The following is a 10,951-nucleotide window of genomic DNA, read 5'->3' on the forward strand; positions in this document are numbered from 1 at the left end:
AGATAGGTCTAAGCAATGTTACAGCTTGTTCAAATAGGCCGATCGCAAAATATTGCGCACGCAAATTTTCAAGAAGGCTATCAGTGCAGTACAAGCAAGAGTCCATAAACACACTCTTGGTACAAGCAAGAGTACATAACCCCACTCTTGGTACAAGGAATGAAGAGAAGTCCTAGCTGGAGTCACAGCATGTATATCGAGTGCACCTGGGTGTTCTTGACTTTTAATAGTGTGGGAAAAGCAAAATACAGCAGGCTAGTTGTGGGTACTCAAACTAGGAAATGCCGTAGAAGAGGTGGCATGGCAACAAAATCCACCAAATAGATCGATTTTCGGCCCGGAGAACGAAAATACAGCTGATGTTTGACAGGTCGAAAATTCCAAAAAAATCTCTTTGATGAGTAGATCTACGCATTTTTTCAAATATTTTTGAATCTTCAGGTCCTCGTACCGTATCTAGATCTCTGCTGATCTGGTTTCTGCAGTGCAGTGTCTGTGAGCCGATTGACATCAATATTTTTGGACATCATTTGCCATGATTTGGGATACATTTGGGAACCATCCGCGAGCCAATCAGACGATATTTTAGAAAAGCGATCCTGTCAGTATTATTGTGTTTCGATTTTTGCATCGTAGTGCAACCGCTAGCGATTGTCTTGTGAAATTGTCCTGAAAAGGTAACAAATATTAGTCGTGGAAGGCGAAACTCACCCCAGTAATGCCCAGTAATGCTATTCTATGTGAGGTTTACTTCTCTTGGACTTGTTAGTACCGGTAGTGAAAGTCGATGGCTTCAGCAGATATTGGAATTTCGCCCAGCCATGCTACCAGGTCAAGTGTGAGCAAGTTTGTTTCTGAGGTGAAGATCAACAACGTCAAGGATGTGGACTCACTCTGCTCCGTATGGATTACGCCTTAGAATCCTCACAGTATTTCAATGCATTCTTACAGTACATGCATGCTATGATATGGAGTCAGACACGCCACGAGGCCAGGCTGATTCTCCCGAGGACGTCATAGCATCAAAACACGTGCTCTTGTTCGATGCGACCTCCTTCACGAACAGTGGTATTGCAACCGTGCGCTTGTATATTATTGCGGCTGCTACGATTTCTCAACACTTTGGAGCTCAGTTTGTTGTACCGCAGATTGGGCACGATAACCACCTAGCAACGATGCCAGGACATGGTGCCTTAGTGGAGCCAAGACTGCATGCCTTTGGGTACTACTTTGATGAGGAATACTTCATCCATGCCACGCGTAGCTTAGTCGAACTAGACGCTATTTCCTCAACTTCTGATTCTGTATCTTGCAGCAACGCAGTGTGGCATCAGATATCACTGAGTCAGGATGATGTCATAAAGCCGACATTCCTCCGCGATGAATTCCCCGATCGACTCTGCCTGCAGGTGGCAATGGGATTTCCATCGATCGGCACGTATACTACCAGCAGTCTCCGAGCAGTCCGTGCTGCTATTGCGCAATCCTTGCGTCCCTCACAGAGGTTGAGGTCAGTGGGGAGTGCTGTACAGGCTGCTCTGCTGCATGCGACGTCACGGATTTCGTGCAGTGCCAAGCTCTGCAATTCCTCCTCGACCACGCAATGCCAAGAAAGCAGCGACAGTCACCTAGTAGCTCGTGTAGCTGGATTTAATGCTGTCTACGCTCGGGCTGATTCTGATTGGCAAGATATGTGCAACTCCTACTTTTTTAAGAATTGCTTTCACCCACTGGAGGCATATGTCCAAGCCAGTACGGTGTTTCTCAGTCGTGATGTACCCTTGCTTGTGGCTGGGAAACTCAGTCGCAATGCATCCGTGGTGGCCGAGTTTTCCATGCATTTTCAAAACGTTTGGTCCTTGTCCATGTTGCGCAATGTGCTAATGCGCTGCTGTGAGGATATCATGTCCGCTACGTACTGCACGGCAATCCTTGGTGAACCTCGAACCAGTGGAGCTCACCAGTTAACAGCTTATCCAGTGTGTGATGTGTTGCAAGAACTTGGCGAGCACGACTTTGCGATCGTTGAGCATGAGCTATGCGTAGCTGCAGACGCCTTCCTGGGAAATATCTTGTCGTCGTTTTCGTTCAACGTACGAGATGCGAGAGCACTGATCTGCCAGCAGCAGTTGGTGAAGTGGCGGAGGAGCAAACCATGGACATCTGCATATGGTCATGGTGTCTACTGGACTACGGGTGTGTGCGGGGGTGCCCATGTCGTTGGTCCGTCATCGGCGTCGTGCAGCCGACGCAGCTTGCACTCGCCCTGCAAGACCGAGCTGGAGCTGTACGTGAATGGCTGCAGCAACACGGCCGGTCTGGCACTGCTCAGCTGCTGGTCTCGTGTCCTGATGGGAGAGCCGGTGCTGGAAACACATCCGGCCATAGCACGCCGCCTGGAGAAGAAGATCATGGCGGGCATGCTGAACAGGGGCAGATCATAATGCTACCATCTATAGCTGTGCTCCGAATATAATGCATAGCTGTGTCATCCCAAATATGGCAAATATTTGCCTTCTGATAGGCCACATGCCTATCCTAATGGCAGAGCTGCACTGGTGGTGTGACGTGAAGCACATCTCTCTTGTGCCCATGGCTGACAGCAAGCTTCACTGTGCAACAGGTGCTTATGGCAAACGAGGTGTCGGTGAACTGTGAATAGTGCAGTGTCTAGGTGGTCAGTGTGACACTGCCAGGACAGCTGCTGGGACACGTTGTGGAACCACAATTCACAAAGGTGAGAGCGTGGACTTATTCCTGTTGCTGTTTTCTTTGGATTGTGATTACAATCTACCTGTACATGTACATGTATGTACTTGGAGGTTTTGTATGGGCATCAGGGTTCTAGCCAGGTAAAAATAGTAGGGGGAGGGGGGGGGGGGCAGGCATGGGAAACAGTTACCCGGGTCGGTATCCCATTTTTTCACTTTCCAATATTGTCTTGCCACGCTAAATGCAACGTATGTGGCGAATCCCCGACTTCGCCCCAGACAAATGTGCCTTTATGAACCATCTAACAGTGACTTTCGGCTGCATTTTCGTTGAATTGCATGAACAACACGAAAATCGGAACATGAGTGGGGGGGGGGGGGGGCATACTGGCCAACCCTCCCGTTTTTCCCGGGAAAATCCCGGAAAATCAACACTCCTCCCGGGGTCCCGGGGATTTCAAGCAAACTCCCGGAAAAACCAAAGTTTTGTCTGATACAGGATTTTCCTGAAAACTCCATGGTTTCTCCCCGAATGTCCCGGTTTTTGAACTTTTTTCAAAGGTATGTACGGTGCTCATTCGCACTTCGAACTGTGCACAGCACTTTGAAGACCTGACCATGCAAGATCTGCACTGACAAAGTGACAGGCGGGCGCCGACTGATCAAACTGCACTACAGCCTAGTACCATGTAGTACAGGGTCGATCTGTGCTGTACGCACAGCTGCAGAGTCGAACGTTTGTTTGGCGGGAAAAGCTCTTTTTCACTTGTTTTTGTGCCATCCAGGGATTTTGAGAGAAATCCAGGGATTCTGCATGTCTTGTCAAGGGATTGAGATTGTGGTGGTTGGTCAGTATGGGGGGGGGGGGGGGGCTCAAACAGAGTAGGGGGGCGCTGCGCCCCCTACCCCCCCCCCCCCCCCTTGGTTAGAACGCTGGGCATAATTGGGCAACATGCAGAAATACCTAGGAACCTTGCAAGAGTGTAGTACACAGTGCGTGCGTGGAACTATTAGCCTTTGACCGCTTTGCAGTCTACCCCGACCCTTTGATGCAAAAGATAATGCTATGGTTTGGTATGGGTATTCTATAATGCGTGCGTGGAACTATTACTCTATTAGCCTTTGACTTTGCAGTCTACCCCGACCCTTTGATGCAAAAGATAATGCTATGGTTTGTTATGGGTATTCTATAATTATGCCATTTCATTAGCCAATAGCACTGCAACTACCATGATCTTACATATACATGGTGGTGGTGGTGGTGGTGGTGATATGTGTTACTTTGGCCAACATCCTTGTTGGTCTGTCCAGTTGATGGTAGTGATGGGGTTCATGATATTCGGCAAGACCCAAGCCGAGAACTCACTGGTTCCTGATCCATCAGAATGACACAGCTCAACCGTTGCGTACTGGTTGATAGGGCACAGCTTCTCGCCGCCGAGGACAGAAGTCTCGAGGGATCCGAACTTCACAGGCAGCGCCAGACGTTCAACGAGGTCTGCGCTGATGAAGCTGCACGACGACCCGCTGTCGAGGAACACCGTTGCCTGGGATGGCCCGTTTGGCCCGTTGACGGTGGCTGCCACTGTCATTGTGCCGTGGTCTGGTCACGTGACGAAGAACTCGTGGCGCTCACGCTGCAGGCACTCTGCGCCTTCTCAACTCTGCCATGGGCTGTGTTGGCACATGGTGCTCTTTTTGCAGACTCCACAGGTTGCTTGGCGATTGGCTTCTGGTAGTGGAGAAGCTCATGGTGCGGCTTGTTACAGAACCGGCACCTCGGTTGTCGGCAATCTTTGCCTTTGTGGCCGGGCTTGAAACAGCAGATGCAAATGGCCAACGGCTTCACAAACTCCCACCGTTTGTGCAGGGAGAGCTGCTTGAATTGTGGGCAAGATGCCAGCTGATGCCCTCCGTGGCAGGACACGCAGCTGACGGTCGATGACTCGGTGGCAACAAGTGTGCGCTCAGTACGCTTGTGGAATGTCTTTCCTGGGTCCTGTTGGGGCTTCTCGGTGCTCCACCGGGGAAGCTCGGGGATTGGCAGCACTCTCTTCTACCTGCTTGAGGCACATGACACGCTTTAACAGGAAGTCTGCAAACCCATGAATGTCGCATAGCGAGTCATCGTGTCGCTCCAAATAGCGGGTCAGGACAGGCTTTGGCACCTTCTGGGTTACACTGAGGTAGAGTTCTCTGCCTGGTGTAAGTCCAGCGGTGTTCAAGTTGATGAGGGTGTTCCGCAGCCTGAGCGCGAATGGCTTCGGCTGATCTAGGTCCCGCTCACTGACAATGCGGGGAACGGCTAGCAGCTCTCTCTCTCTCATAGCGCACGATGTCTCGGGCTGGGCCCCGTACCATGCGTCAAGCTCTTGCAGTGCGGACTTGTAGGCGCCTGGGCCGTGGACGATGTCGGCAACAAGATCTTCCGCTTGCCCGCCTGCCAAGGCTTCCCGCAGACGGGCAAACTTGTGGTCGTCCGACATGTACGTGTCCTCTTCCACGAGCTGTTTGAAATGCTGCCTCCATCGGCCGAAGTCCTTGTCCTTCCCACTGAACTTTGGCAGTTCCAGTGGCTTTAGGTGGTGGCGAGACCAAGGGCTTCTGATTACTGGTGGCTCCACATACGGAATCGCGTACGTCTGTGCTGAATGCACCTCCGGGTCGGGGTGTGTAGACTGGCCTTCAGCAGGTGGTGCACTAAGATACTCTGGTGGAGGGGGTGCTAGACGAACCTTGCTCCGCCGGCGGAGTTCCCATTGGCTAGAATGCTGGGGCACTAGCCAACAGTGTCTGACCTGCCGCAGGCACCCTGGGCTTCGAAGCTGTAGGCCGCTTGGGCTGCTGAACAGCAGCAGGAACTGCAGCAAGACTTGACTGGACTGTGATAGGTCTAGCAGTTAAGACGGGTTGCTTTGGCTGAGTGGGCACTGCCACTGGAGCTTTCCATAGAGCACTGCTCACAGGACCTGTGACAACAGGCTGAGGTCTCATACTGGAAGAAGCTGCATTTGCTATGCTTGGATGCACACCACTGACACCTACAGTGCTGGTAGGTGTCAAATGGGCCAGTCTTCCGGGGAAGTCTGTTCGCACCTCCACTTGCAGGATGAATGGGTGAGCTGGCAACTGTGCCGACTCCAGTGCCTGGCTGGACCGAGGTTGGAACTGCTGAACTGCCGTCATGGCTCAGCTCACCAGCGCTACTCTGCTCATCATACTCATAGTTGTCAGAGTTCTGGTCCAAGGCTACGACTTCCACTGGACTCGATTGAAGCGGTCGGATCGGTCGCATTGGATTCAAGGGCTTCCTTCCCAGACTCCTGTAGCTGCGCTGCTCAATGTCCAACTCGTCCATGCACTCGCTTAGGATTGCAAGCTTCCAAACAGGCGGATTGCGCCTCTCCAAGGCAGCAAGAGCCTCCACCGTCAGCACCTTTCGCATTGGGTGTTCTGCTGCAACATTGGTCGCTCCCGTCACACTTCGCTTTGGAACCCACTGCACTACTGCCACGGCTCCTGGGCTGAGACGATGCTGTGATCTCCACCAACACGGCTTCAGCCTTCTCCACAGCCAGACGCTTATCCACAAGCTCTCTCTGCCGGGCAAGTTCCTTCGCCTCTGCGTCTTGCTCCAACTGAGCCACATCCTCCGCTGCCTGAAGCTCAGCCTTCAGCTTGTCCACTTCAGCTTGCGCCTGAGCACTCCCAGCGGACCGGCGACTGGTCGCGGTGATCTCCGAAACACTACTGGCTGTTTCCACCCACGAACCAAACTTCTCCGCCGGCTTCCCTTGGTTGGCACGCTTCGGCCTATCCATGATCTGACTCGAAGGACCACTAAAATGTTACCTTCAAAACACTAAGGCAACCGCTAATTCGTGTATTATGTATTACAGTGGTCCCTCTATAATCTGGCACCATCTGTGCCACGGAAATCTGCTGGATTAGGGAGGGTGCTGGATTAACAAATCTGATCTACTGCTGCAATGTGCATGAAGAGGACATTTGGCTACTGAAAATTGTGCTGGTTTATCGAGGGTGCTGGATTATAAAGTGCCGGATTAGAGAGGGACGACTGTATCATGGAAAAGGACCGAAACAAGTCAAGCTGAACCAATAACAAGTGCACTGATCAAAACTAATCTCTCACAAGAGACTCCAACACAAAAACTAAAGTACAAGATTATTAAGCCACTGTGGGCCTTTCACAGAATTAGGCAAGACAATTTGCTATGTGTTCTGTGATCAAACCAGAAGCTTAGGTCAAAAGGGGCGTAGGCGTGAAGAAATCAGTTAGAATGGTGTGGCAACTCAATCACGAACCTGCCAGCCACCCACACACTACAGATGTGATAAAGTGTGCTTAGAAGGCATGCACTGACACCAAAGACGTGGTCCGCATACGCATGGAGCGATCACAAATTACGCGTGCCCCGTACACCCTGACGTCAGAGCCTGTGTGATGACCTCTGGACCCAGGTAGATTTTAAGTTTTTTAACAGTCGTGTTGAAGATTATACCATGTGAGACACTATTCATCAATGTCTGGAGGCTCCACTGCAGCCAATTAATAACCTTGTAAACTGCAGCCTATAATACCCTGCAGTCCATGGTGGTGATATAGGTTACAAGGTTATTTAAAATTGGCTAGAGTGGAGCCTCCAGACATTGACGAATAGTGTCTCACGTGGTATAATCTTCAACACGACTGTTATAAACTTAGTCACCCTGGGTCCAGGGGTCATCACATAGGCTTTGACGTCAGGGTGTACGGGGCACGCGTAATTCGTGATCGCTCCATGCGTATGCGGACCACGTCTTTGGTGTCAGTGCATGCCTTCTAAGCACACTTTATCACATCTGTAGTGTGTGGGTGTCTGGCAGGTTCTTGATTGAGTTGCCACATCATTCTAACTGATTCTTCACACCTAAGCCACTTTTAATCTAAGCTTCTGGTTTGATTACGGAACGCGTAGAAAATTGTCTTGCCTAATTCTGTGAAAGGCCCACAATGGATTTAGTGTGTTGGACATCTCGGCTGTTCGTGTCTTCTTTGCTTCTTGGGCAATAGCTCCATGTGACTGCGGTGGTGCCAGTTCTAGGCAGTTACACGGCTTTAGCATAGGTTGCTCAATGACATGTTCACATATGCCCGTGAATACCCCCAGGGTCTTGAACCTGCCACGGTGCAAATTCAGACGTGTTTGTTTAACGAGGCGATTGTCAACCTGTTGCTTTCACTGTTGCTATATGTCCTGCTGCGCAGGTATGCGGTTTGCCCTGCTAGTTCGGCTAGGACATGGCAGTGTGTTTAGCAAGGACGGCATGTGTGGCCTTTTCCTCTGCCTTAAATGGAACGATATTGTCAGCAAAGTTCAATCCTGCGGCACCATCTGGATGCAAGTATGCATAGATTGTAATATGCCCACGGGCACATATTTATTTACGATACCGCTTGTGATACCCCCTGTGTACTTTGCTTGGCCCAATCACAGCCATGGAGGACTATAGCAGTTAAAGGCACGGGGCACTCTAGCAGTTACAGACGCACTGCCTCTGTGTATTTATGATATCCTTTGATGCCGTATTCATACCGTTACTGGTTTTCATCGAAATAGCGTTCCAGGTCTGGGCATTGTTTCACAGCAGAGACATGTCAGTGGACATGCAGCATTTGATCGTTGTCAAATGTGATGCAGTTGCCTTTTTTGCCTCGCTTTCCCTGACTTTCCCCTGTGGCATCCTTGTGTTTTGAAACAGCAGAGCACAGTTGCTAGCAGCAGGTGTCGATGGTAGTCGGTGTGACAAATGACAGTTATGCCAGGAACTCATGAGAGCTGATATTGATGGCATCTACTGGTGTTTAACGGTCGTATTTGGTCTTGATTCGGACGTTTGCATGGTGCTGAGTGGAATGGGTGATTGAAATCACTCCCTACACTTATAGTGAGCCAAATTCTTTATTTTTCCTGCTCGCCTAGGACGGCCTATTCCTGACGCTTCATTTCTTTATTGCTTTCAGCCTTTCATTTCGTAAGTGTGGCATTGATGTGTGTTCCACGTCTGACCTTGTCACCAACTGAAACATCTGTGGCCAACGGGCATGTTTCGTACTGTGCGTACAAAGTTGTTGTGCGTCCATGTTGTGATGGTGTGATCCCAGGCCGGCCAGGGGTGAAGTCGCTACTGAAGTGTGCGCTCTTTTCTATACGTCTGTGTAACACACCTTGGCTGGGTCTGTCCTATTCTTGCTTAAAGTCATTTTGTTGAAGGATGACATGATGAACAATTGAAACACAACACCGACGTATCATTGTACTGACGGTGTGTGTACGCACTATTTGCATTCCTGCCCGGTACAAGCTTGTTGTCACCCGTGACGCTAGTCCTGCTTTGCCCGAGCACAGGCAATTCACCCGGCAGCTGGTGAGAACTGCTGCCGAGCTCTGGGGACAGCGTGTGGACAGGAAACTGCACAGGGTGGTCTGGCGGGCTTGGTACCTGAGCGGCTGAGGAGCACACTGCCCAGCTCTGGAATGTGTGTTTGTTGATGGGCTCCATCCTTGCTCAGCTCTTGCTTGCACTTGTGCTACTACTAGTATACTGACTACTGTATTCTGCCTACAGACAGTACATTGTAGTGAACAATGATGTTTTGTGTAGTGTAGGGTGTATACATGTACGGTGTGTACAGCTACAGATTGCTGGGATTAGTGTTCATCTTGAGCAGGAAGTGTATGGAGTAATGCAGCTACAAAGTAGCCAATTATTTGTTCTGTTGAGTTGAGTAATTGTGTTGTGAGGTTTGGTGTGAAAGTGTCCACTTGAAGTTGATTAGTATTGCGTGTTGTAGTGGTGGCACTGTTGTAGTGGCACTGTGACAAGTGCATGCATGCAGTGTTGCACCAGGAACTCTTAGCTAGTATGGCCCTTTTGAGAAGTCACGGTTTCTCTACTGGTGTGTGTGTGTACTTCTGGTGTGTGTGTGTGTGTGTGTGTGTGTGTGTGTGTGTGTGTGTGTGTGTGTGTGTGTGTGTGTGTGTGTGGTGTGTGTGTGTGTGTGTGTGTGTGTGTGTGTGTGTATGGTGTGTGTGCATGTGTGTGTGTGTGTGTGTGTGTGTGTGTGTGTGTGTGTGTGTGCGTGCATGCGAGCGGGCGTGTGTACGTGTGCTGTGTGAGTGAACATGTTTGTATTTGTGCTGTGTGCCATATTGGAATAATATTATGGTCTCGTGGGGACATATGCTCCTGTGTGCCCATTATGTATTAAATTTTCGTTTTGCTGGTCAATGTGTGTTGTGTGAGTAATGGTGTTATGTGTGTTATGTGAGTAATGGTGTTCTGGTGTCTGGTGATGGATACAACTCACTGCACTGCTATACACTTCATTGCAGGTTGTACAAACTTGATTTTGCATGCACATGACACAGATTTGGGTGACATGATGTTGACATGATAGGTCACTGTCACAATCACTATAGTCTATAGTATTACAGTGTGACAGTGTTTGGTGTAGTAATAATAATAATAATACATGTAGCCTTCACCGCTGTGACCTGTGCTGTAGTATAGGACTCTAGGATATCAGTGCATTATGGAGAGTAGCAGTAGTACATGTAGTACTAGTAGTATCTCTTGCATGATTGGTGTGACACCAGGGTAGTTAGGGCTGATGACAGCTGTTGAACTATAATGCGGCTTTGGGTGAAATGGTGCAAGGCGCAAATTTGAGTGACACGACTGGATTTCATTGAGCACGACTGTATTATAATGTATACACAGTCAGTACCTCGGATTATTTTTGTGATTTTGCCTCCGGAGCTCCCTTGCCTGGACGGATGACCGTAGTCTAGTCTACACTAGACTCAGTAGACTTGTAAGTACAATGTCAATGTAGTACATGTACTACTACTGCTACTGCTAGATCTACTTAGTCTGTTGACTGTGTTGTAGAGCATGCAGAGCTTGAGCATGGCGCATGGCGGCATATGCACGTGAGAGTCGGAGATTACTGATTACTAGATTAGCTCTGATGATACGAGTCTGACAAGTGACATCAAGCACCATCCACGTAGCTCCCTTGAGGCAGGCGCCGGCGCTTGGTCATGCCTCAGTCTCAGATCATGGGCCATGACCAGATGACCACTTGGATTTATACGTGAAGTCACGCGAACGGCGAAGTGATGTTGACATGATGCAACAGTTACTACAGTGTTAGTGTTACTCACCTACTCACT

At 49.7% G+C, this 10,951-nt stretch overlaps 1 protein-coding gene across 1 annotated transcript; it reads left to right on the plus strand.

Annotated features, from left to right (window-relative positions):
- The first annotated feature begins 297 nt into the window (after nt 1-297).
- Nucleotides 298-8,827, plus strand: LOC135817446 (uncharacterized). The gene is made up of 2 exons (XM_065330636.1): nt 298-2,737; nt 7,981-8,827. The coding sequence occupies exon 1, from the start codon at nt 882-884 to the stop codon at nt 2,442-2,444; it is 1,563 nt and encodes a 520-aa protein (XP_065186708.1). The 5' UTR covers nt 298-881; the 3' UTR covers nt 2,445-2,737; nt 7,981-8,827.
- The last annotated feature ends 2,124 nt before the right edge of the window (nt 8,828-10,951 follow it).

This window comes from Sycon ciliatum, chromosome 5, assembly GCF_964019385.1.
Source record: "Sycon ciliatum chromosome 5, ocSycCili1.1, whole genome shotgun sequence".
Lineage (NCBI taxonomy): Eukaryota > Metazoa > Porifera > Calcarea > Leucosolenida > Sycettidae > Sycon > Sycon ciliatum.

Bases quoted from the DNA above. Each gene is read 5' to 3' on its own strand.
- LOC135817446 (XM_065330636.1), top strand. From the start codon at position 882: ATGTGGACTCACTCTGCTCCGTATGGATTACGCCTTAGAATCCTCACA.